Source organism: Lissotriton helveticus, chromosome 6, assembly GCF_964261635.1.
Source record: "Lissotriton helveticus chromosome 6, aLisHel1.1, whole genome shotgun sequence".
NCBI classification, from domain to species: domain Eukaryota; kingdom Metazoa; phylum Chordata; class Amphibia; order Caudata; family Salamandridae; genus Lissotriton; species Lissotriton helveticus.
Window position 1 is genome coordinate 923,341,765 of NC_136067.1, and position 27,485 is coordinate 923,369,249.

Consider the following 27,485-nt stretch of genomic DNA (forward strand, 5'->3'; position numbering starts at 1 on the left):
ATGCAACATCACACCCTGAACAGAGAAATCTGTCCTTAGTGAACATTACAGCATTTCCAGTTCCTGAAGGAATAATTGGGACAGAGTTTCCGATGATGTATATGATCCTACTGAACTTTTAAAAATACCACACTTGGTTAAAATTTGTCTTAGTGATATCATCACCTCTAGTACTTTCTCTGATGATTGGGACTTTGAAACTGTAAATACTATGCTGTCTGATTTAGAACAATCAGCTGCAATTTCAAATGATGAATTGTATGATGGTACATCTAACTTTGACATCATGTTTTTGTTACCAACACTGTGGTCACCATGTTTGAACAAAGCAAGTATCCCACGCAATATTTTCACTTACCATCATTTGGAACATTGCCCAACACTACCAAAAGGTAGTTCAACCACATTTGCACAAATGTTTGCTTATTTTTCAGGGTTTAACACTTCAGACCAACCTCTTATAATCTTGTACCTACACCTGCAAAGAAAAATATGCTCACTAACACAAAACAGATATACTCTGCTTTTTTTTTTTTATTACCCAGCTGTCTATACATGGTTTCGACATTTGGAAAGACACCATAGACAAAATCTGTCAGGGTGGACTAAAGAATGCAAATTTCAGGAAACTGAGGCCTTACTTAGAGCATGACTTATACCACTTCAGATGATATTCCTGAGTGATTCAGTGCAACAGACTTTCTGTTTTGGGCTAGCCAAGTCTAAAGACTTGAACTTACCTCGGACTCCACGACTTACACACTTTGAAGGATAGAATAATTACACAAAACACAGTGAGGATACAATAGAAGCCTTTCTGCACAGTGGTTCATACAATTCTTCTGACCCCAATTGGAAGGGATGGTTGATTTGGCCAATCAACACAAATAGGTGTCAGTCACGATTCAGGTGTACCACCGAAGGGTTTAGTATCCATAGGCCTGACCAACACTATGTACACTCAGAACTCGGCTGGTGACATCATACAGTGTTGGGACGTTATCCCTAGAATGGCTAAAGATCTTGACACTGTCCCAGGTGAAACAACACTTATCTCTTCTCTCAGAAGACATGGATCTTATGGGTTTTTGTTAGGTCCCCAGAAGCCATGTTGCAAGCGCTTTTTGTATGCTATTAACAACGAGCTATGGAAAATCTCTCCACTGGATGCTGCTGAGAGACTACGTGAGATTGATAGGGTTAACCGAAAAAAGGCTTTGTCGGTGGTCGACAACAGTATGACCACACTATCATCTAGAATGTATTCATTGGGCAACGTTGTATCTTAGAAGATATAATGAAACAGGATTTGTCTATTCTTCAACATGGACAATCGCAAATGCGATCCATTCTATTATTAAGATAGACTCTACAATCATTTTGTTCAGGACACATGCCCTGGCGTTACATCACCAGCACAACTCTGTTCTCTGTATAGACAGATGGTTACAGCAAGCAGAGATGCAAAATATACAATGTTGCACATTGCAAAATTGGACCAATTACCTGGCTGAGTCACCTTCCACAGAATGGTTATCCATGGCTATATTACACTGCCAGTCATGACATTCCAATTTCAATATGGTCTACAGTATTACCAAGTAAGCAGGTATGAAGCGCTTGGAAACTGATACATGCATGAATATTGGGAATTACCGTACAGACTTAGATGGAAGAATGGTGACACTGAAGTTTTTCTCTGTGGTTCAAACTGTGAAAGAGCCTTAAGTAGTTCCTTAGTTTGCAACGGCATTTTGCTTCAAAGAGCCTGTAATGCTTTGGTTGCTAACTTGGTATGTCTCTTGAAGGGTTCCCAGCTGTCGTGATTCATCCGGAGTTATGATTTCTTTCAAATGGGAGCTATATGATGCTGAACGATCAAGGCTGTTGTGGGATGGTACCAGGCTTCACATATCTAGTTACATTAAGTTCTAGGGTTACTTGTTGTATGCAAGTATTGTTTCCACCGACCCACACAGTTAGGGAGGGAATGCTGTGGCCTTCATTGAATGTTTCCTTTATAAGGTTTGATTCTCTGAGCAGACTGTACTAATTATCCCTTCAGTGCATGATTAAACTACTACATCAGACTTGAGAAACCATGCCTGTGTCTTGGTCCTTTCCCACACGGATGGTGGCACACCCTTCTCACCGGCAACCATAATTATTTCCTGGCCCTTTACTGAAACGGCCACAGGAGTACAACCAAATCACTCACACCGTTAAGAGCCTCAACTGGATGCCCACTGATGCACACCTTATCTTAAAGAACTGGTGCTCCACCTAAATCAGATGTCCCCAAACAGTTCATCGCGAGCTACCAGTTGCTCCCAGACAGCTTCAGAGGAGCTTGGAGCCTTTAGTTCATTTTTAAATAAGCACAGTGTCACATTTTCCTTTCAAAGTTAAGGGAAGGCTTTGTTTATTTTACCTTTTTTATCACCAGGCTGCAGATAGCAGGGTCTGATAATGAGCAGTGCTCAGTTAGATGTACTCCCCTAGCTGGGGAAGGGGCTAGGCCACATAGGGAAAGAACTGAAGCACCGAGGTATTTCACTCTTAAATAAAAGTGCTTGACAAAGTGTTGCATTTAAAATCAGCATGCCTCTTTCTTCTAATGGCCAGTAGACACTGAGCCATATGTAGACTTGAAAAGTACTGTCATTTTTTTTAAACGAGAGAAATTTAAAGTGCAGAAAATTTTTCCATATTTTGAAAATTTTTGCAGAAAAGATTTCTGCACTTTAAATTTCCTTAATTTAGAAAAATGGTTATATGTTTATGTTATAAATGTAACTGTGCTTCATACGGCCAAAGGTATGTCCTGTCCCACAAGTACATACAACACAGGCTCTCAGTCTCTCATGCACATATATCTCATTCATACACACACGTTCGTACGTCCCTTATAGACTATACTTTCAATGGCGCACATGGCAGCCCTGTCATAGTGCCCCTATTCAAAGAATTTTTTTCAAACCATTGTATGTGGCTCTAAAGATATTAGCCTTAAAGTCAATGAAGCTCAGCGTTGGGGTGTCTGGTAACAATTTGTGAGTTGTTTAGCCTTCAGTAGCTCACAATGATTTTCACAGATCAGAAGTAGCGCTCACTACAAAAAAGGTTGGAGACCCCTGACCTTAATGGTAGAAACAAACACTAGCCTGCCTAGCATAACCTCACTGTCTCAAGCCAAGACAGCATACACGACCACAACACAGCAAAACCGAAAAACAAGCCATGCAAAATAAAAAAGGCCATGCAACAAGTCTTCTCAAAATATGCACCCTGTATCTGGAATAACGTTCAATAACATAGGACTTGCTTATCACTCCTCCACTTATGAAAGGAGCTAAAACCTAAACTTTTCAGAGACCACTACATTCCCAGCCAATAACAAAACTCCCAGAGACTTTTTCCACAGTGGCCACATCATGAACAGAACTTCCTTGTTCCTTCAACTCCCCAATCCCACTTTTGTATAGGATTCTAAAAAGTCCCCTCTCAGTCTTTATTATGCATTGTAGAGTGTATGTTGCTCCTTAGCTAAGCTTCAACAAATGCATGTATAACCTTATCTCGTCACTCGGGAACTCAAGCAAACTAAGTTTGTATCTCAAGGGCTCATGCTATTTAAAAGAGCCCACAGACAAAATGGACACATGAAAGCATGTCTCCTATTTAATGGGATTCCGTGAGCTCGCAGCCATACTGCGATGCATAATAAGAATTTGGCTTGAATCTAGTTCGGCCACCTCCTAGGTGAAATCATAATAGGTCTGAAATGTGACACTTAGCATGTTGTATATTTATACGGCTCAGGAAAGTCTCAGAGATACTTTAAAATGGCTTCAACAATTATTAAAAAGAATACTTAAGTGTTTAGAAACAAACCGGTTTATGAAGTGGATTAGGGAGTCCACAGTGTACGGTACATTATAATTCATATCTAACTGCAGCCATTCTATATATTTAAAACTACATCCAGCCTAAAGTATTTTAGCAAAACCTAAAAGTTTCAGCTGTTTGCTCCAATGGCCAACAAGCAAATACGCCCACTTCTATTTAGTATTCCACTGCACCAAGGGGCGTTGGGACTATGAGGGTGACCAGCCCTCATTGCAATCAACGGGGCCGCAGCGATTAAAATAAATAATTTATTTCACATTCTTCTTTGTCAGTCCAGTTGCATACCAAGAGACCCGGACAGCAAGAAAGCGGCTTTGAAAGCCTTTTCTCTAAATGCGGACATTTTAGGAATCAAATAATTGAGGGCACATCTGGGCCTATTCCATTCCCCCCAACTACCCTTCTGCTAAGTCTTTGTCAGTGTGAGGCACGGTGGTACTCCAATAGCGGAGTATGTTAGTTATCAATCGGTGCTTGGGGTAAGTCTACTTGGGTACCATGCATTGTTACCCGTGCTTTACAAATCACCATAAAACACCACGCAGTGTAAAAAAATTTTTTGAAAATCTGCACTGCCCCATATGCACTACACTTCGTACCAGGGAGAATAAATTCGGCTCCGCATGTTCTAGGCTGTGCCACATGTCGAGCACCCTGAAATATGTGGCACATCATGCATAACTTACCATGGCCAGTAAAAAAGGTGCAACACAGCCTACATTAAACTACAGCATGCCCTGCACACCAAGTTGTGCCCAGCATTGTGACACATCATGCCACACCGTGCACCTCGTCCTGCATCCTGGACCGTGCCATACGGTCTTCCATGCACGGAGAGCAGGTCCCCACAGTTTAGTTCACCAAAGTATATAGGAAATCAACACGGTTTCTAACAAAGCCTTGGCAGAGGTAGGGTCGCGGCCTGCAGGCAGCTGGGCAGACAGGGGTGCACGGCGGGTGGGCAGGGATGAGGACAGAGGGCTGCAGGCCGCCGCCCCACACCGCTGGTCGGCAGGTGTGAGACTGCTGCTACCGGATTCTACGGCGGGCACACTTTTTGTACACTGTAAACATCACACAGAAGCAGCGGCAAACAAGGGGCGAAATCTGCCCCCCAAAGCCCCAACAATTAACCAACACCAGATCCACTCCCGTGAGCAGCGCCATCCACCGACACAACTCACCATCATAGTAGTAGCAGACCTTCTTCTTGGTGCCCCCTTGACTGTACGCCATGAAGCCCCGTGCTGCTGGTGCGGCTGCTGTGAGCTGGTACCGGCGGCCGAAGGAGGAGGGGTGAAATCCCACTACTGCCGCCAGAAACTGATCAGCCGCCAAGCACTACCCGACGTCAAAACAAAACCGAAACAGGCCTTGCCCAGCAAAACGACGACAATTGCCTACAAAAAACACATGGTAACTGACCAGCATTAACCAACAAATTCATGAAAATGAACTTGACGTCGACTCTTATCACAATTCGTACAAGTTATTCTGGCCTCTACGGATTTCCTTGCAGTTAAGCACTTTAATGAAGGTTAAAAAGTCTCTCCTGATGTCTGTCAATCGCATTTCTAAAACCATGTTAAGCTTCAAACAAGCATTGACATAGCCAATAGGTCTCGCATTTGGGACCTTATAAGTGTTTAGGCCACTCTAAGTACTGGCTTACTCTTGAAATTCGGGAGTAAGTCTGGAATTCTATAAGTAAGTAAGACACAGCAGCATCTTTATGAATTTTGCCGTATGTGTTGGAATATATGACTGTATGCATGAGTGTGCACACACGTTAACTTACGGTACATGGCAATTTAACTCACCTCAAGATGCATACTCAACCAAAAGAATAACAGCATCACAGCTCATATAAAACTGGGGGCCGCATGAGAGTTTTCTGGAAGTGGTACTACGCTTACATCTGACTTGATCTCCGCCACTTCCTGAACACCCAGGGGAGCTGTACTGCATGTGAAAGCACCTAGGGCGAGGAGAGGTTGGGAGTGCCATATGTGCTGCATAGTGCAACAAATTAGAGCAGGGTTTCTTTACACAGCAATAATCAAAATACTCATATTATTATGCATTTTGCTAAAGTACAGGTGTAAGTCACATGGTGACCATGTTGGTGCGTATTTAAGCAGTAGCTAGAGGATGCATGTTGTTTCATTGTTTCAGGTCGGTGATTGCTGCCTGTCATTTTATGTGTTGTGTGTCATTAATGGCGGAGGTGGGTGTATGTGACAGTTGTTGTGTGACAGTGTGGTAAATGCGTGTGCGCAAGTGTGTCCATAATCATACTAGATTGTTTATGAGCTTGCGTAATGTTTGCTTTCAGTAAGTACTATTTTGTAGGTTTGTGCAAGTGGTATGTGTGGCCAGAACTGTATGTGCACATGACAATTGTAGAGGCATGGCATGCATAAATGATGGACACACACACTCTGCAACTGTGTCTCGGCCGGAAGGTCTCGAGCGACCCGGCCCCTTTATTTAAGCTCTCTAGCCACGCCTGGCCAGAGAGTGATACATAGTGCGGGGTTGCTTCCGGGGCAATTAGCCCCTCGGGTGATTATGTAGACTAGACTGCTACATCCCATCCCAAATCAGTTCTTTAATCAGGAACACTTAACAACAGTTAACACAAACAAGCACTGGCGTTGCCAGAGGTATTGGTATTGACAATTATTTTTTTAATATGTGTTGGCATTGAAAATATATAAATTAATAGCATTGTTATTTACAAAGCCAATAGCTTACACTTTCCTAATGCGAGTCCTATTGGCTATGGGAATGCTTGTTGTTAGCCAGCAAGGACAGTGCTGTTGTGGTGCTGAGTGATGCTGTTATGGTGCTGAGTGATGTGGTGGTGTATTAGAGTGATGTGGTGGAGTCCCAGAGTGATGTGGTGGTGTCCCAGAGTGATGTGGTGGTGTCCCAGAGTGATGTGGTGGTGTCCCAGAGTGATGTGGTGGTGTCCCTGAGTGGTGTGGTGGTGTCCCTGAGTGGTGTGGTGGTGTCCCTGAGTGGTGTGGTGGTGTCCCTGATTGATTTTGTGGTGTACATCAGTGATGTGGTGGTGTCCCTGAGTGCTGTGTTGGTGTCCCTAAGGGCTGTGGTGTTGTCCCTGAGTGCCGTGTTGGTGTCCCTGAGGGCTGTGGTGGTGTCCCTGAGGGCTGTGGTGGTGTCCCTCAGTGCTGTGGTGGTGTCCCTGAGTGGTGTGGTGGTGTCCCTGAGTGGTGTGGTGGTGTCCCTGAGTGGTGTGGTGGTGTCCCTGATTGATTTTGTGGTGTACATTAGTGATGTGGTGGTGTCCCTGAGTGCTGTGTTGGTGTCCCTAAGGGCTGTGGTGTTGTCCCTGAGTGCCGTGTTGGTGTCCCTGAGGGCTGTGGTGGTGTCCCTGAGTGGTGTGGTGGTGTCCCAGAGTGATGTGGTGGTGTCCCAGAGTGATGTGGTGGTGTCCCAGAGTGATGTGGTGGTGTCCGTGAGTGATGTGGTGGTGTCCCAGAGTGATGTGGTGGTGTCCCTGAGTGGTGTGGTGGTGTCCCTGAGTGGTGTGGTGGTGTCCCTGAGTGGTGTGGTGGTGTCCCTGATTGATTTTGTGGTGTACATCAGTGATTTGGTGGTGTCCCTGAGTGCTGTGTTGGTGTCCCTAAGGGCTGTGGTGTTGTCCCCGAGTGCCGTGTTGGTGTCCGTGAGGGCTGTGGTGGTGTCCCTGAGGGCTGTGGTGGTGTCCCTCAGTGCTGTGGTGGTGTCCCTGAGTGGTGTGGTGGTGTCCCTGAGTGGTGTGGTGGAGTCCCAGAGTGATGTGGTGGTGTCCCTGAGTGGTGTGGTGGTGTCCCTGAGTAGTGTGGTGGTGTCCCTGAGTGATGATGTGGGGGTGTCCCTGAGTGATGTAGTGGTGTCCCTGAGTGATGTGGTGGTGTCCCTATCTGGGAAATTAGAAGTCAAAAGTATTGTCAGCAAAATGCATCAAAGGGAATGAAAATAAGTTATTAAAGTAAACTGCATTGATCGGTTTGGTTTTGCCAAAACAATGTGGAGTTTAGTGGGGGAGCGGCCAAAGGAAACTGAAGTATGAGGGAAAGTTCTGAATCTCTCACACTAGCATCAGTCTTCCCTGCTCCTAGTGTTCAGGGGAGAGGCAGGCTGTGGTGCCGGACTCCCCCAATGAAAGCCCACAAAAGTGAATTTGGCGTCACCAATGAGTGCGGTCATTTTAGCCTCTACGTAAGCAGGACGTGGGCTGGGTGGGACTCGAGCTCAGCAGATGGGTGATACGGGCTGTCGGAAAAACATCAGACCACCTGAAATGCCTCACGGAGGTGCCTCTTTTGAGGGGAAACACAATGATCCAGGGGGCTTATTTTTACGGGAGTGAACATTAACACACTAATAACAAGCAACGAGTTAAACGAGCACCAACACAAGGACAATTCCATAAGACTGTCAACAAAGGCATATGTGAGAAAAAACACAGTCTTCAAAAGAAACATTTATTTACTTGCAAGTAGGTATAACATCTTGCTACTTCACGTGAATGTAGCACAACTGCATCTATTTATTGAGGGATTTCACCAGAGAATCACGCCCAATTACGGCTGTAGAACGATTCATTTTTTTATGGAGACACAGCCGTTGAAGTTGTAATGGCTTTGGCGGAAAAGCACAGATTAGAATCTCTTTGGGGAGGGGGAGGAGAAATCCAAGTAAGGCTGTGTGCGGGGAGAGAGAGGGGAGGTGCTAAAGAGGCTAAAAGGGCTGAAAGGGAGGGGAGAATGCACGTAGCACATTCCAATGAAGTCTGGTGGGGGGCGGGGGTGGGGAGCAGGCATATGGTGTTTCAGTGAGCAGCCTTTGATGTGCAAGCGAGTGGGAGGGAACAGCAGGGGGCGGAGAAGCAGATTGCCTTCAAGGCAGGAGGCAGGCAGAAGGCTCGGGCAAGCTCGTGCACGAGAGCACATGCACTCGTTAAAAACCTCTTTTTTGGGCTCATGGTGAAACTCTTGGTTTCACTGCTATAGACTCGTCCTATTCCATTCCTGCGGAATGGAAATAGGCCGAGACCTAAAAATCAGCAAGTCTTTGGACTTGGTCGGGGATTAGGTCTGAGGTGGTATCGCTGCTGTCGACCTCTCTGGTTCTCTTGTTGGCTCGTCATTTCCGGCCTGCCAGCCGAGGTTCTGGGAACGGAGCTTGCAGCTGGTGCTGATGCTGCAGGACTCTGGGAGAGGTCATCAACGGAGCTGGGCTCTGTTTCTTAATTTGTTGCGCCTCCACTTATTGATTCTTCTGCATCCTGTCCCCTGACATCCTCACCAGGGACTCTCTTGAACCAGGAGATGTTTCGGGTTACTACCTCCCCATTTCGCTCGGCAGTGATGGCAGTTCCCCGGGCTGTCCTCACAGTCCACAATCCTGATTCATAGGGGGTGCGGAATTTCCTCCAATCCGGCGGTTCCTTATTAGGATGATACATCCCGGTGTCAGCGCTCGGGTGTTTGTTCTCCTCCGCTGACTGGCTTTCTCGTTGGTCAGCGACCTCCTCGCTTGGGTGCTTGCTGGGTCATACGGTTTCTGTTCCGAATTGTCAGCCATGGGAAAAGTGTCCCGTCGAGGTCCTGCCAGCATCAATGACCCCGGGGACCTTTGCATTGTTCAGTGAGGGGTACTGCGATACTCCCGCAGGAATTTCTGGAGAGCTGTTTCTGGGTCTGTTTGTTCGGCCACTGCTATGCGCAGAATTTTGTCCACTATCCGCATGAAGCGTTCTGCCTCCCCATTGGCTTGGGACCAATGAGGAGTAATGTGGTGATGTTTTACACCTAACCGGGTTAGGAAGTCCTTGAATTCACTGCCATGGAACGTAGGGCCGTTGCCTGTCTTGACTACGTGTGGCAACCCAAAAAGCACAAATGTCTTGTCTAAAACCGGCTGTAGATGGTTAAATGCAGTGGATGGCAGGATTTCCACGATAGGATATTTGGTATAGCTGTCAACCAAAACCGCTGTGACTCGCCCATCCGGGAAGCTCCCGAAGTTGAGGCTCACTCATGACCAGGGTGACGGAGCAGGATCTTCAGTTATCACAGGAGCTGGGGCTTCTGGATTTCCAGTGATTTTAGAAGCTCTGCTGTTTCGCACAACGGTGTATACGGCTTCTTCTAGACCCGGGAACCACACCTTTTCTCGCATTCTGGATTTCATTTTTCCTGTGCCTTGATGGCCTTCGTGCGCTAATATGGTTTCTTGCTCTTGGAGGCTTTGTGGAATGACGATTCATGACCCTCTTAGTATTATGCCACTCTCAGCAGCGCCGAGTTCATCTCGGACTCTCCACATTTTTCCTAGCCGCGTCTGGTCCGGCTCGTTCCACCCCTGGATGTCCTGGAGAAAACATTCCCATGATCCTTTTAGAAGTGCGTCTGTTACTCTTTTGAGGACCATGTCAGTGTTATTGTGGGCTTTGATTTCTTCTATGGAGAGTGTTCGTGGGCACGATCACTGAGAGATCATGTTGACAAATTCTTCCATCCTGATTGCTTGCTCAGAGTCTCCCTCTACGAGACATGCCGGATGACACGACAGGAAATAGGCAGGGTTCTTCGCGCCAGGTCTGTACCCCAGTTCCATCTGATACTGTTGGAGTTGGATCGCCCATCGCTCAATTCTAGTTGGCGGCTGTGGCGCAGTACCTTTGAATAGTGGGAGAAGTGGTTGATGATCCGTTATGACCCTGAACGGATGTCCACCGACATATAGATGGAAGTGGTTGCAGGCCCATTTGATGGCAAGTACCTCCCCCTCAATCTGAGAGTAACAGGTTTCGGTTGCAGTCAGTGCTTTGCTCACAAATGCCAGTGGAACCCAGGTCCCTGGTTCAGTTTCTTGGGTTAGCAGGGCTCCTAGTCCCACTGGACTGGCGTCTACTATTAGTTCTGTTTGTCGAGTTGTGTTGAAGTATGCCATGGTTGTGTTTTCCAGTAGAGCCGCCTTCACCTTGCGGAAAGCTCCTTCTTCCGCATGGGACCATCGCCAGACGTTCTCTTTCTTGGTTAGGTTTCGTAGTGGTTCAACGATGGTGACGAGGTTCGGAAAAAATCTTCCTCAAAATGTTGCCATGCCCAAGAAACTCCTGACTTCTGATGCCGTTGTGGGAGCGGGAGCGAGCTGAATTGCTTGCGATTTTCTGGGGTACACCTTCACCCAATCCTGACTGAATACGTATCCAAAGAACTCAATGGTTTTCTTGAAGAATTGGCCTTTTTCGTTGTGTTAGGTCTCTCCGTGCTCTGTGAAACGCCTTAGTGTGGCTCTGAGCTGTCGCTGATGGTCTTCTAGGGTCGCAGAGTGTATTAGAATGTCATCACTGACGTTGATGACACATTGCAGTTCTGACAAGACTTCTCTTACAGCGTTTTGGAATACCTCAGCGGCTGATGATATCCAGAAGTGTAGTCTCTTGTAGCGTCGAAGCCATAGATGTGTCGAAAACATGGTTATGTATCTGCTTTCTTCTGCTAGCTTCAATTGGTGGTACCCAGCGTTTAAGTCCAGTTTCGAAAACCACTGGGACCCGTTGAGGTCAGCCAGGATGTCATCAACTGTCGGTGTCAGGTGCCTCTCTCTCTTTATTGCTTGGTTGGGCATCCTTATATCAACGCAGATACGGATCTTCCATGCTTGTCTTGGTTTTTCGGCGATTACCATGGGAGATACCCAGGGAGTCGGTCCTGTTACCTTCTCAATCACACCCTGCTGCTCAAGTTTCAGAAGTTCCTGTTCCACTAGTGGCCATAGGTTAAATGGTATGCGACAATGCCATAGGGTGATGGGCTTCACTGCTGTGTCGATATATGCAGTTTCACTGGGGGCCGCTTCATGCTCCCTAAACCTTCAAATAGTTGTGGGAATAGCTCCAAGATGTCTTCTGTTTGGAGTGACTTCATTGCATTTGCAAATTTGATCAGGCTCACATCTTCGGCGGTGTGACTCCCGACCAGTATATCTGCTTCCCTGTCGACCACGTGGAATGTGGTCGTAACTTCATGGTTTTCCGACTTGACTTGTACGGACATTTTTCCTTTCAACGGAAGCGGTGTCTGACTGCCATATGTGAGGATTCTGACTTTGAAGGCATTAGCACTGGTTTGGGGTTTAGTTTCTTGTAGTGTTGACACCCCATGACGTTCACAGATGCCCCAGTATCGATAAGGGCTGTGACGGGTGATCCTGCGATCTCAATGGCACATGTTGGTTGTGGTTGTCGTCTTTGTTTGAGATCGCTCACAAAGGATATGAGGTAGCACTCTTCCTCCTCATCTGTGGATGAGTCTTTCAGACATTTTTGCTGTGTGCCGCTGTCGGTGTTCTCGAGATGGCAGGTTCTTCCATTGTGATATGTCTCACTGCTCTGGATGGTGGCCTTCGCACTGGTGTTCCTCTGTTTCGCGTTCTTCCATGGCATACGCTCGCAAAATGGTTGGGATTCCACAATTTGCACAGGTTTTTCCTTTTGGTGGGCATTCTTCCTGTGGGTGTTCCTCTTTTCCGCAGTATCCGCACTGCGGCTGTCGCAAGCTTCCAGTGGGCTATCTTCCTCGCCCACCCTGAGTCGGCGTCTGGATGGCATCTGCTCGCTCTGTCTTGACTGTCATTGTTTGGTCAGCTGGTTGATTAAGTGCAGCTCCCATGGCGGTCGCTCTGACGTCTGATAGCTCATGTGAGCGTGCTAGAATCAGTATGTCTTCTAGGGAAATGCGTGGTTGTCGAAGAATGAGGGTCCACAGGATCTTGTTGCGGCAGCCTTGGATTGCCTGAGTTCTGACCTCCTTGGCCTGGTCGTCTTCGGTACACATGCTGGCTAGCTCTCTTAGGCGCGCATGAAACGTGTCCATGGACTCCCATTCTCCTTGGCGGGCTTGTCTGAGCTTAAAGCGTTCATAATCGGGATTGAGTTGAGGATCAAAATGGGCGTTTAGGGCCCTGACTGCTGCATCGTAATTAGTAACCGCTCCTGTGTTTGGGAGGTGCACAAAGAGCTTGTATATTTCATCTCCTGCAAAGTGAAGCAGAAGCGACCGTTTGACAGCACCATCTGTTTCCCTCGTTTGCTATAAAGTAGTGGTCGAGCAGGCCAATCCACACTTTCCACCTGGGTGACGCAGTGGCTGGATCGATGAGTTTGCTGAAGGGAGGAAGTGCGCTAACTTGGGAGTGCGGATGATGTGGTGGTGCTGCTGGAGCCACAGGTGGCGGTGCCGCTGCTGCAGCTTGGTCGACCATGATGAGCTTAGGTTATACCACAAAAATGGCCTTCATCCATGTGATTCACCTGGCGTGGTAAGTGTGGTTGCGAGCTTGAAGTATGTCAGGGTTTCTCTTGTTTTGCTGGTGAGTGCTGTAGTCTCTTTTCCTGGGCAATTGGATGTGCCAGTGCTTGTTGGATCTTCATTGCTGTGTTGCCCCACTTGGTGTCTGGTTTTGCCAGTGTCCGTTGTGTCAATAGTTCTATGGCCGTTGGATTTGCCAGTGTTTATTGTCTTTCCCCACTGTGCAGGCTGCCGTGTGCTGGGGCGGTGTCCACTGTGCAGAGAGCGAGAGCTCTCTCAGAGCGCCACTAATTCCGGCAATCAGACCTGGTGGCGCTCAGTTTATAGCGCACATGTGCGTGCAGTCAACAGCAGTGCAGGCTCGACCGGATTCCTGCCGGGAGCCCCAGCGGGCTATACTCAGGGGACGGAGTTCAGCAGGCAGTCAGGCGCCGGGAAGTTGTGCAGGTAATTGTCAGGATTCGCCGCCCGATCGCGCCTGCCACACTTGAAACTACATTTCCCATGAGTCGGCGGAGTCCCGCAGGAAGTACATCTAGGAAACTGACGCGCTTCTGGTTGTGCGTTATTCTGGATTTTGTTCAGCCCTCGGCGTGAGAGCGGCCGCTCTGCACGCCCGCCTTTCGGGTATCCTGTTGGCCCCCTCCCCTAAGGCTCCGTGGGGAGAACTTCAACATTCTGTCCCTGCAGTCGACAGACAACAGCGCCCGCAGGTATTACCGTTCTATCCTCTCCGGCCGCTCATGCGGTCAGCTGTTTGCTTTTCCTGTTTCAAGAGCTCGGAGAGGTACCGAGTTTGTTGCTCTCAGATCATAGCGTTACTGATACTTTCTTGGCTATTTGGGTGTGGCGGAACACAGTGGCGGTCGAAACCACGTGTTACCGTACACCTTGGTATTGTCTTGGTACTGAGATAGTGGGGCGCTGTAGTGAGGACAACTACGCGTCTCCGTTATAAACTGGGTATTTACAGGGAACTAAGGAGCTGGGCATGTAGTGAGGAAACTACAGATTACCCCAGTTCTCTCTGTTCTGTCATCCATTGGGTGTATTGTTGGCAGAATTCAGTGGTGGTCGCAACTACGTTTTTCTGTTTGGCATTTATCCATGCAAACTCTGTTTGGTCTTTATTTAGAGAGCGGAGTGTTGTAGTTTTTGCTTCCTGCACACTACCGTATCCCTCTTACATTGTGTTGGAGCAAACATACTTACTTTGGATACCTTGGACACCCCTTGTACATTGAGTCCTCTGTCAAGTCTGTGGTATGTTGTGAGTGGTGGGTTAGGTGTCTCAGTACAGCGTGTGTGTGTCTGGTAAAACAGGACTGTTTTCATTTACCATATGTCTATGTGTTCCTTAGGCCTTCCTCACAGATTGTGGCAGAAGGGCTGTAGTTATTTCCTATCCAAGGTCGGGTTTTCTTTCTGCTCAGGTACTTACCTATTTTCATGTTTTATTAGTGAGACTATATGAGAGTAGTACTGCATGCTAGTAAGCACTTAACTGATGCCTGTCTTGTCTTTTATTACAGGCGTCCTTTCCCTGCTGACCCTACCTTTACCCATCCCACATTTTTTTATTTTAGTTTGTTATTTTTCTCCCTCGCCTAATGGCTCGAACACCCTGTGTTTACACTTCAGGGTGTTGGTGACATTTGGAGGTGGAACCATACTTGCAGCGACTGGATCCCGTGGAGTAAACCTGACAGAATAACGCGCCCACGAACGTTGCTCTGCCCGGTCCAGTTGCTGCAACATGGCCACCATGGATGATGTTATGCAGGCTCTGCTTTTAGTGCAGCAGGAGCTTGCCTCCTCTAAAGCAGAGGCCGCAACTCTAAGAGAAAAGGTAGATAGGCTATCGAGGAATCCCTTTTCTACCTCGGTACCTCAGGTACAAGTAACGGTTCCCCCCCTATCCCAGTGGCTAGTCCGGAGAGGTATTCCGGGGATCCGTCTAAAACTCAGGCGTTCTTAACGCAAGTCATGTTGCACTTTTCATGTAAGCCTGCCTCGTTCCCTAACAACCATTCTAGAGTAGCTTTTGCGATCTCTTATCTAACAGGGGATGCAGCCAATTGGGCTGTACCATTGGTACGGAACGACGATCCAATGCTCTCAGATTGGGCGGCTTTCCGGGCCGAATTTGAAAAGGTGTTTGATCGAAGGGCAACCACCTTTAGCGCAGATAGAGAACTCCTGGAACTAAGGCAGGGGCGGTCGGACTTGATAACTTATCTTACCAAGTTCAATCGACTGGTGTCGGAAACCTCGTGGCCGGAGGAAAAAAGAATGTCCTTGTTCTACCAGGGCTTGAGGGATGGTCTTAAAGACGTCATCGCTCAGATCGATCCCCAACCAGCCACTTGCGTAGATATGGTGAATCTGACCTTGCGACTGGATGGTAGAATGACAGACAGAGGAGGGGATAGGAGAAGATGGGATAGGGGTCCCCCCCGATCGGAATGGAGTCCACGTAGGGCTTTGCCTTCTACAGATGCTCACCCTGAACCGATGGAAATCGGGGCAGTCCGGTCCCCTCTAACCAGGGAAGAAAAAGAGAGTCGTCGTGTTGCAGGTCTTTGCCTGTACTGCGGCAAAAAGGGTCATTATGTAAGGGACTGCCCTTCCAAACCCAGAAACACAGGTTCATGGACACGGAATAAAAGAGTAGCCATAGCTGCGGGTAATGCTCTAGAGGAAGCTGGTGCCCAGGGAGAGGGTTACCAGAAGGAACCGCAGCCTTGGAAGGTGCCCTCATTGACGGTGTTAACGCTGCATGAATCTGAATCCCACATCCTGTTGCCCATGAGACTAGAGTGTCAGTTACAGGTATATACTGTCACGGTCATGATAGACTCGGGGGCCACAGGGAATTTCATCAATAGCGGACTCGTGTCCTCTTTGTCTATAGATAGGGTACCCAGAGACACCCCTGAGGAGGTCTTGGCGGTTGATGGAAAACCCTTAATATCTGGACTCATAACGGAACAAACCGAGAGGGTAACGCTTTCAGTTGCTGTACTTGACGGCAGGCATAGGGAAGAATTGGTGCTTAACATCATTGAAGCCCCTCAATACGAGATAATTCTCGGAATGCCCTGGCTCAGTCATCATAATCCCTTCATCGACTGGAAGGAGAAGTCAATTCGTTTTTTGTCCGAGGAATGCAAAAAACATATGGAAGAAGGCGTCGGGTTCTCACCATCTGTTCTTCCTTTGGTGGTAGCAACAGCAGTGGAGAAAGAGGTGTGTCTACCAATGGAGTATAGGGCTTACAGGGATGTCTTCAGCGAAAGTCAGGCTGAGAAACTCCCTCCGCATAGGCCATATGATTGTAGGATTGATCTAGTGGAAGGAGACACAATACCATCCTGTAGGGTTTATGCATTGTCCGACCCTGAAACTACTCATTTGAAGGAGTACTTGGACCATTATGTGGACATTGGATTTATTCGCCCATCTAGGGCCCCTGCAGCCTCGCCCCTCTTTTTCATCAAAAAAGCAAACGGAGATTTGAGGGCCTGTGTCGATTATCGAATGCTGAATAAAAACACCATCAGAAACCGATATCCACTGCCGCTTATCTCTGTTTTGCTGGACCAAGTACGATATGCCAATGTGTTTACCAGATTGGACCTAAGGGGGGCATATCACTTGGTCCGCGTCCGCGTGGGGGACGAATGGAAAACCGCCTTCAAAACGAGATACGGCTTGTACGAATACACTGTGATGCCGTTCGGGCTGTGCAACGCCCCAGCGGCGTTTCAATACTTTTTGAACGACGTTTTGAAGGATGTGGTGGATATCAGTGCAGTGGTATACATCGACGATATTCTGATTTACTCAGAAAACGTCAAGGAACACACACGGAATGTAACTGAAGTACTCCAAAGGTTGAGAGAAAACCGGTTGTTCTGCAAGCTGAGCAAGTGTGAATTTGGTGTGGACAAGGTTGAGTTCTTAGGGGACTGCAAATGTCAGATAGAAAGATACAGGCTGTACAGGAGTGGTCCACCCCTACCTGCGTGAAAGACGTGCAAAGGTTTTTAGGCTTCGCTAACTATTACCGCCGATTTATTGCGCGGTTCTCTCAAGTGGCGGTTCCTTTGACGAGACTGCTACGAAAAGGAGTGCAATTTGTGTGGTCCCCCGAAGCCACAGTGGCATTCAAGTATCTAAAAGAGGCTTTCACGACGGCTCCGATTCTGGCACATCCAAGACCGGAATATCCTTACGTTGTTGAAGCGGATGCTTCCGACGAAGCTATTGGAGCGGTACTGTCTCAAAGGGACAAGGACACCGGACAGCTCCACCCCGTGGCGTATCTGTCCAAAAAACTAAGCCCCCCCGAACAGAATTATACCATTTCTGAGAAGGAACTGCTAGCGATCAAACGAGCGTTCCAGGAATGGCGACAATACCTTTGGGGGGCTAGATCCCCTGTCACCGTCTATACTGACCATCGCAACCTTCAGTATATGAAGACAGCAAAGCACCTAACACAAAGACAGATGAGGTGGATGCTCTTTTTCGCAGAGTACGACTTCACCATCACCTTTAGACCAGGGACCGAAAATCTGAAAGCCGATTCCCTATCCCGACGAGACCAGTCGGATGAGAAGGACAACGGAGAAGCTAAGGCGTCTATAGTCAGTCCCGAGAAAGTGATTTGTGCAATACAGGCAAACACTTTTTTGGACCTTGTCCGACAAGCAAAGGACCATGACGCCTGGGTCAGTTGGGCCACGTATGGGGGAAATCGCTCTTTGGTGAATGGGTTGCCTTTTCAAGATAACAGATTGTTTCTCCCCTCTCCAGCATTGCGAAAAACGGCCTTCATGTGGTGTCATGATTCCCCATTGGCAGGACATCAGGGGGTGCAAAAAACCATGCACCTCATGAAACGACATTTCTGGTGGGAGTCCGTTAACACCGATGTCCCTGTGTGGATAGGTCAGTGTGAGACATGCGCAAGGGCTAAATCCTCTACCGGACCGAAAAAAGGGTTGTTGATGCCGTTGCCTTCCCCAAGGAAGCCGTGGCAGAACATTAGTCTGGATTTCGTCACCGGACTCCCTCTTGATCAGGGCAAATCGGCTGTGTTGGTGGTCGTCGACAGCCTCACCAAATTAGGCCACTTTATTTGTTTGTTTGTTTTTGTTTTAAAAATTTATAGAGCGCAGCGTATACCCGTGGGTGTCTTGGCGCTATAACTTTGCTGAAAATCCCAAATTGAAGATGTATCTACCTTAAAACGTATTGTACTGGACAGATTATTGGTCGAATAACCAGGTTTTTACCAATTTTCTAAATTGAAATAACGAGGGTGACAGTTTTATTTCCTTTGGAAGCATATTCCAGAGTTTGGCAGCCGCATTGGTAAAGCTTCTATCGCCCCATGTCACCGTCCTGGTGCGTGGTACTACCAGTAGGTGTCTCTGTTCGGAGCGTAAGGATCTTTTTGGTAGATAGTAACAGAGTTTCTGTTTGAGAAATGCTGGTCCAAGACCCTTGAGGGCTTTATAGGTGAGACACAAGGTCTTGAATCTAATGCGATTTCTCACTGTTAACCAGTGGAAGTTTCTGATCGCTTGCTTGGTGGACTGAAACTTAGGAATGCCTGCTAGTAGCCTTGCGGCAGCGTTTTGTATGAGCTGCAGTTTGGCCACCACCCGTGCCTGGGCATTTACAAACAGTCCGTTACAGTAATCAAGTGATGAGAGTACTAAGGAGCTCACCACTGTTTTCCTAGCACTCTCAGGGAGATAGGGCAGGATTTTCCTAATGATCTTAAGCTTGTAGAAAGCAGACGACGCAACCTGGTTGGCATGGTTGGAAAAATTAAGATTGTCGTCAAATATAATTCCTAAATTCCTGACCTTTTTCACTGGTTCTGGGGGGGCTCCGAGAGGTGTCGGCCACCAAAGAGTGGACCACTGCGGCGATAGATTTCCAAAGATCATTACCTCGGTTTTCTCCGAGTTGAGGCGCAAGCAGTTCTCAGACATCCATTCCTTGATGGCAAGCATGCCTTCTTGGAATCTGGCGGCAACCTCCTCACCATTGTTCTTAATTGCGATCACCAGTTGGGTGTCGTCGGCGTAAGAGGTAAGGCTCATCCGGTAGTTCTTAATCACCCTTGCTAAGTCCGACACATAGATGTTGAAGAGTGTCGGACTTAGGGATGAGCCTTGCGGGACGCCACATGGGAGGGCGAGCTGAGGGGATTGAAATGCGCCCAATGTCACTGCCTGCGTTCTATTGGACAGGAATGAAGCCAAAAGCTCCTTGGCCTTTGAGCAAATGCCCATCTCCTCGACACGGTCAATCAGGACAGCATGATTGACCGTGTCGAAGGCCGCCGAGAGATCCAGCAGGACCAGTATAGCTGTTCCTCCTTGGTCCCTAATGGTTCTGATATCATCGGCGGCCTTAATGAGGGCAGTCTCCGTTCCATGAAGTTTCCGGAACCCAAACTGCGACTCATCCAGGAGGTTATTTTGTTCGATATATTCAGCTAGTTGAATATTCATTGCTCTTTCCACTATTTTAGCCAGGTAGGGCAGGCTGGCAATGGGTCTGTAGTTTTTGAGAGTTGTTTTATCAAGACCAGTTTTTTTCAATAGGGGTTTCAGCAGAGTGTTTTTTAACTTATCTGGGAAAATCCCAGATTGGAACATGGCGTTACAGATGGGAGTAATGACTTTGCTCACCACATCAATTACTGGAATGAGGATTTTAGGGGGGCAGGGATCTAAGGATGAACCTGTTTTTACCAGTCTCATGAGATCTCCTATTTCCTGATTCGTCATATCCCTAAATCGAGTAAACGAACAGTCCAAGCTATTTTTTGATGATTTAGGATGTATGCTGGTACTTGATGGAGTAACCGAGAATTCTGCATATATATCGTTTACTTTTGAAAAAAAGAAACCTGCTAGATTATTGCAGAATTCCTGAGTGTGAGGAGGGTTCAGATCTACCACCTTCCCTGCCAGAGTCTTAACTACTTCAAAAAGTTGTCGACTCGAATTTTTTGATTTATTAATTTGCTGCTCGAAGTAGTCCTTTTTTACCTCCTGAATCATTTTTTTATAGATGATGAGTTCATCTTTATACTGGGCTTTGCTTAAGTTGTCGTATGTCTTGCGCCAGGTTCTTTCCTTGTTTCTACAGATCTGTTTTTGCTTTCTGAGGGTTTTTGAGTACCACGGTGCTGAAGGCACCTTTCTGTTTTTTTATATGGTTTTTAGTGGAGCGTGCATGTCTACCGCATTGCCTACCCAGTTGAGATACTGCCCCACTGCTTCAGTGGGGTCAGACTGGATATTCGGACAAGTCTTGGATAGGGACATCTTGAAGGTTTCGTCGTCGATGTCCTTCCATACTCTGAATTTATTTTGATAATGGGCCTGTTTATCCGGTTCGGGTCGTTTAAACGGTAGGTGACACAAAATAGCATGGTGATCTGTCCATGTGAGCGGCAGAATTTTAGATACCTCCAGCTCACTGATGTTAGAAAAGATAGCGTCCAGGGTGTGTCCTGCGTCATGTGTTGGAGCTTTTATGTACTGGTTTAAGCCCAGTGTGTTACATTCTGCTAGTAGCGTTTGTGTATCCGCCTCATCTGTCTTGTCCAGATGGAAGTTTATGTCTCCTAATGCCATAAAGGAATCCTCAATGGCTAGGGGTTCCAACCAGGAGGTAAAGGTGGAGAGAAATTCTGAGCGAGGTCCTGGTGGCCTGTAGATAAGCACTCCCTTAAAATTGTGTGACGCATTCAGTTTAATGGCAAAGTGCAGCGCCTCGCATGCTGGCGATGGTACCGGGGAGATTCTAACTGGGAAGATGTCCCGTGTGATAATAGCCAAGCCTCCTCCTCTTTTTCCCCCCTGTCTATCCCGCCTATACACCTTATAGCCTTCAGGTACAGCTACCTGAAGGTCGGGCTCGGATGTATCATCCATCCAGGTTTCGGTTATAAAAAGGATATCTATTGCGTAGTCCGTAATTAGATCGGCGATATCCTGCCTATGCTTAGCCAGGGAGCGAGCATTAATGAGGGCGATAGATGTAGTGGTATGCTTGGTAGTGCCGTCAGTCAGATGTTTAACTTTGTCATTAATAAGGGGAATAGTGGTTTTGCAGCCCCTACACCTAATGTTAGCTTGATCTGAAAGATTCTCTGGAGTGTGCTGACTACAAATCGTCAGTTGTCCAGGATTCAACTTACGTATTTCACCAGCGGAGTAGGTAATCCTTTCGGTATCAAATGACACAGGGGGTATGGCGCTGGGCGCGTGTCCGGCGCGGACGGGCGCAGACGGGCGATATTGTTATTTTTATACATACTTTGGGCGGGGCGGGAGGAGGGTGGGAGAGGCGTCGAGCTCTCCGGCGAGCCTGCCCAATCTAAGATGGCTGCCAAAGTTGTATTGAAATGTTCCCTGCGCCTCAGTGGATCGACGCTGTGGAAAGGGGGGTGCCCAGCGAAGTGATCTCGCTGTAGGGGTGTCAGGGAGGTGTCAATGTGTCAATTTACCAACCGCTGGGCAGACGGCTCAACTGTTGCTAACCAACGTCATACGTTTGCATGGAGTCCCAGAGGTTATAGTGTCTGACAGAGGCCCTCAGTTCATTGCGAGGTTCTAGAAGGCGTGGTGTCAGGCGTTGCACATACAGTCTTCCCTCTCGACCAGTTTCCACCCACAGACGGACGGGCAAACTGAACGGTTAAATCAGACATTGAAAAAATACCTACGGTGTTTTGCTGAGGATGCCCAGGAGTCTTGGGTTTCCCTGTTATGGATGGCCGAGATGGCATATAACAACGCCTGGCATTGTTCTGTGGGGGTCTCACCTTTCCTTGCTAACTATGGGTTTGATGCATGTATCCTTCCTGTGCGCATCCCGGAGGAGGTGTCTCGACAGCCTTCGGTTTTGGGACAGATGCGGAAGCTTCGTGTCCTGCACACGAAGGTCAGGGCGCATCTGGAGAAGGCTAAAGCAGTGTACAAGAAATGGGAGGATAAACACCGCAAGGAGGGCCCCTCATTCCAGGTTGGTGATAGGGTCTGGTTGTCGACACGCAACATCCGGTTCAAATTGCGTAGTGTGTTCCATCCACGTTACATTGGGCCCTATACCATTGTGAAACGGATCAACCCTGTTGCCTTTAAATTGAAACTGCCTGGTTCTTTGCGTATACATCCGGTGTTCCATTGCAACCTGCTGAAACCTGCTTGTTCAGCAAGACGGAGGGCCACACCTCCGGTGCTTCGGGATGCTGGGGCTGAATACGAGGTGCGGCGTATTAAGGATTCCAAACTGTGTAGAGGGGTCCTGTGGTATCTAGTATCCTGGAAGGGCTACTCGGTGGAGGACGACTCCTGGGAGCCTGTAGGGAATGTTCACGCCCCGGCTGCTGTACGTGCTTTCCATCGCAGATGCCCGCTGCGCCCTGGCCCTAGGAGGCGCTAGGGAGGGGGGATGTACTGTCAGGATTCGCCGCCCGATCGCGCCTGCCACACTTGAAACTACATTTCCCATGAGTCGGCGGAGTCCCGCAGGAAGTACATCTAGGAAACTGACGCGCTTCTGGTTGCGCGTTATTCTGGATTTTGTTCAGCCCTCGGCGTGAGAGCGGCCGCTCTGCACGCCCGCCTTTCGTGTATCCTGTTGGCCCCCTCCCCTAAGGCTCCGTGGGGAGAACTTCAACATTCTGTCCCTGCAGTCGACAGACAACAGCGCCCGCAGGTATTACCGTTCTATCCTCTCCGGCCGCTCATGCGGTCAGCTGTTTGCTTTTCCTGTTTCAAGAGCTCGGAGAGGTACCGAGTTTGTTGCTCTCAGATCATAGCGTTACTGATACTTTCTTGGCTATTTGGGTGTGGCGGAACACAGTGGCGGTCGAAACCACGTGTTACCGTACACCTTGGTATTGTCTTGGTACTGAGATAGCGGGGCGCTGTAGTGAGGACAACTACGCGTCTCCGTTATAAACTGGGTATTTACAGGGAACTAAGGAGCTGGGCATGTAGTGAGGAAACTACAGATTACCCCAGTTCTCTCTGTTCTGTCATCCATTGGGTGTATTGTTGGCAGAATTCAGTGGTGGTCGCAACTACGTTTTTCTGTTTGGCATTTATCCATGCAAACTCTGTTTGGTCTTTATTTAGAGAGCGGAGTGTTGTAGTTTTTGCTTCCTGCACACTACCGTATCCCTCTTACATTGTGTTGGAGCAAACATACTTACTTTGGATACCTTGGACACCCCTTGTACATTGAGTCCTCTGACAAGTCTGTGGTATGTTGTGAGTGGTGTGTTAGGTGTCTCAGTACAGCGTGTGTGTGTCTGGTAAAACAGGACTGTTTTCATTTACCATATGTCTATGTGTTCCTTAGGCCTTCCTCACAGATTGTGGCAGAAGGGCTGTAGTTATTTCCTATCCAAGGTCGGGTTTTCTTTCTGCTCAGGTACTTACCTATTTTCATGTTTTATTAGTGAGACTATATGAGAGTAGTACTGCATGCTAGTAAGCACTTAACTGATGCCTGTCTTGTCTTTTATTACAGGCGTCCTTTCCCTGCTGACCCTACTTTACCCATCCCACATTTTTTTATTTTAGTTTGTTATTTTTCTCCCTCGCCTAATGGCTCGAACACCCTGTGTTTACACTTCAGGGTGTTGGTGACATTTGGAGGTGGAACCATACTTGCAGCGACTGGATCCCGTGGAGTAAACCTGACAGTAATGGGATGTGGTTGGCGGGCGGGCGCTGATATATTCTGCGTGTACTACACTCACCGCTCACTACCGGGTGATAGTCATGCGCCGACACTGCTTTATGGGTCTACAGCCACACTCGTGTCTTTGCCGTTTTAAGGCGCTGACAACGGGGTTTTTCTTTTCTTGTTGACTGGTTGCGGCCAACCGGACCTGTTTGCTGCCTTGTGGGGATTCTGGGATCCCACCCTCGTTGCCAGTGTAGAGGCCTGGCATGTATAAATCATGGACACACACGCTCTGCAACTGTGTCTCGGCCAGTAGGTCTCGAGCGACCCCGGCCTCTTTATTTAAGCTATCTGGCCACGGCTGGCCAGAGAGTGATACATAGTGTGGGGTTGCTTCCGGGGCAGTTAGCCCCTCGGGTGATTATGTAGACTAGACCGCTACATCAATGTATGTATGCTCCTTTGTATGTAAAAGTATTGTTATACATACCAACCTAGTGTATGCTGCATGACTCTTCAGTGCAGGTGCTAAATACTGCGCACTCTAAACAAGCAATACATCACATGAAGGTTAGACTGGTCCTCAGTCTAAGCAGGCACAGTGTGCTGAGAGAGCCCTGTCCCTCCACCCTCTTCTCTCGATCCACAACTCGGGCATTGTGTTTTTCCTCCCTTACTTAGTGGATGGTGTGTAAAGAGGATAATTTGTGCACACGAAGGGGGGATGTGCATTGCTGCAGGCATAGCACAAGCTCATTCTGTAGGCTGATTCAAGCTGTGCCGACGATTGCCTGTCATAATTCCAGGCTGCAGCAGCTTTAAACACCATTGAGAGTGGTCGGGCCGCTTGCAGCCGTAGGAATGGCCAGCCCCCCTCCACATCAAGAGGCCAAAAGCAGGGGCCTTGGAACAGGCCTTTGGACCACAGACTTAAGAGCACTGTGAGAAATGACACCCCCTCAAATCTGTCTGTGCTTGCCTGCTTCAAAGACTGTAGGTATTTAAAGAAAAGTGCTTCGGATGCCTAAAAATGCTCGTACACGGAGTGTAGAAGACAGCATTGGTTTCTGCTACCGTGTGAGAGCAAGGATAAATGGTGCTCCCCGCATCCTGCAAAGAGAATCCAAAGGTGACAAGGAGACCCGAAAAGACTTGCATACTGTGAGGACATTGACAGTAGTTTACTTCCAGCATCTGCACTGGCGTTCATGACGGCTGCCATTGTGCCTGCATTATAAAGGAAGATAAGTGGCATGAACATAAAGGATGGACAACTTCCTTACTTTGTTACTGAAAGGGGTTGTCAGTGCCATAACTAAACAGTTAAAGTAACATGATTTAGTAATGTGTAGATATGAAGGGAGATGTTAAATTGCATGCATGTACATTTGGATATATTTGGCAGGAGAGAGGCTGTTTTGTAACCTCTAGCGCGGCCGACTTTGGACCTGGAGAACTGGGTTCGAGTCTCGGACTTGGTAAAACTGTGGCTTCCAAAAATTAAGGAATGGCGGTCGGCCTATGGTGGGTTTAATAAAGCAGAAGATCCGCGATGTGGTGCTGGGAACGGCCACCAGCAGAGAAGCTTGACGGGGCAGTGGCAGAACACAACTGAGGAGGATAAAGAAACAAGGAAGCAAGTCTGGCGAGTGGTGTGCGATGTGCGCGCGCTGTAAGGGTACCCGCGAGTGAAGAGCTTAATGAGCCATGACGAGAGAGGAAAGCCAGAAGGCGCCTGTGCATGTAACTGTGCGCGTCACCGCACGATTTAGGCCACACAAAAAGCGTGTGGTCAGCTTTTTGAAGCCCCCTTACTAAAAGTCTTGCAAGAGCTGCGTATGCGCTGGATCAGGCGAGACCTAAAAAGTCAGAACTTTTACTTTTTTCATACACGCCCACTGTGCCGATTTGAGCTTATCTATCAATGAAGCTTATGTAGCACTTTTGTTGATGTACATATTAATTAATATAGGCATGTTTCTGTGCATGTGCGGAGCCAGTTGTGTCCTCTGTTCTGCAGTGTCGGCTATGCACATTGTTCCAGGTTGCATACAACACACACCACTCCAAGCCGGAAGGAGAAGACTCCCTGCTCCGTGATCGGCAGACTCGCTACCTATAACAAGAAGCAGGCATGATCTCACATCTAGGCAGCCGCTGGAAGGGGTAGGTGCGGAGGCTCGAGCACCACGCGACAACCGTGAGTAAATCTCCCCCATGGGGGTTAGACACCGAGTGGTTCCCACCACGCTAGACTGACGTCTGTCAGGGACTGTCCATGACTAAGTGGGGAACACAGTCAGGGACTTGGGCAAGGACTGGGAACTGGGTAGAAAACTTACACAGGAAGAGGAGTACAGCGCTGCCCAGGATCATACAGAAGTTAGAGGAGAAAAAGGGATCCAAAGGGGAAGCCTGTACAAGTGAACAAGATGGGTAAGACTTAGAAAGGAAGCATTCACAAAGCAATTTAGCATTCAGAATAACTACACCCAGGATGAATGTGCAAGACATATATATGAAACAACATTAACAATAAAGGGGGGTGTGGGGTAAAGCACTCAGGAGCTCCACACGGGAAGACTGAAGCTCAGTAAGTTTCTTACCCACAATTGCTGTTACAGATACTGACTGCAAATACCCACATGTAGGATTTGGATACAAAGGCAGGGTCTGTGGAGCTTATACCTATTGTGATGTTATACATGTAACTCAAAGACAATACTCACAGTGAACAAGAAACACCACCTAGGTAGTTAGCTGTGCCCATGGATCCTGGCGATCAAACAGGAACGCGCAAGGCAGTAACAGCAAAAGGGTAGAACTAAACACAAGCACAATAAGGAGACAATAAGCTACTAAGGAGGAGTGCTTAACAGGAAAGGAAGGAAATGACCGGGCACACTTGGCAGAAAGCAGGTAACAAACATACAAGGTAACAGAAGTAAGACAGCAGAATAGAAAGACAGCAAACTAGAACTGGAACCAAGGAAATGGGAAGTAAGGCAGGGACTGGAAACGGATATACAGAAGGGGAGACTACAAGGGTATACTAGAATAGTGCAGTTTAAGGAATCAAGAAAACAAAGAAGCATAGAAGGCAGTATTGGGGCAGGAACAAGAAGTGAGGTAATGCTCAGGAGTCAAGGCAGCACTGCAGGCAGTGCTGGTTCAGGAACAGGGAAATTACTAGAGCTCAGGAGTCAAAGTAGCACTGCAGGCAGTACTGGTTCAAGGAAACAGGACATAGCTACAGCTCAGGAAACAAGGAGTCAAGAGAGCACTGCAAGCAGTGCAAATGAGGAACAAGAAATAGCTAAGCCCAGGAACAAGAAGAAAGAATAACTATAGCTCTGGAACTCAGGAAACAAGGTAGCACTGCAGGCAGTGCTAATTCAGGTACAAGGAATAGCTATAGCTCAGGAACTCGGGAAACAAGGTAGCACTGTAGGCAGTGCTAATTCAGGCACAAGGATTAGCTATAGCTCAGGAATCAAGGAACAAGGATTA

At 47.8% G+C, this 27,485-nt stretch overlaps 1 protein-coding gene across 1 annotated transcript in view; it reads right to left on the minus strand.

Moving 5' to 3' along the window:
• Positions 1-5,261, minus strand: part of HDAC2 (histone deacetylase 2) — a 149,625-nt gene extending 144,364 nt beyond the window's left edge. The window contains exon 1 of the mRNA XM_078648570.1: positions 5,094-5,261. Within this exon, the coding sequence (XP_078504696.1) occupies positions 5,094-5,145 (52 nt within the window). The 5' untranslated portion in view covers positions 5,146-5,261. The remainder of the gene's footprint in view (positions 1-5,093) is intronic.
• Positions 5,262-27,485: the final 22,224 nt, after the last annotated feature.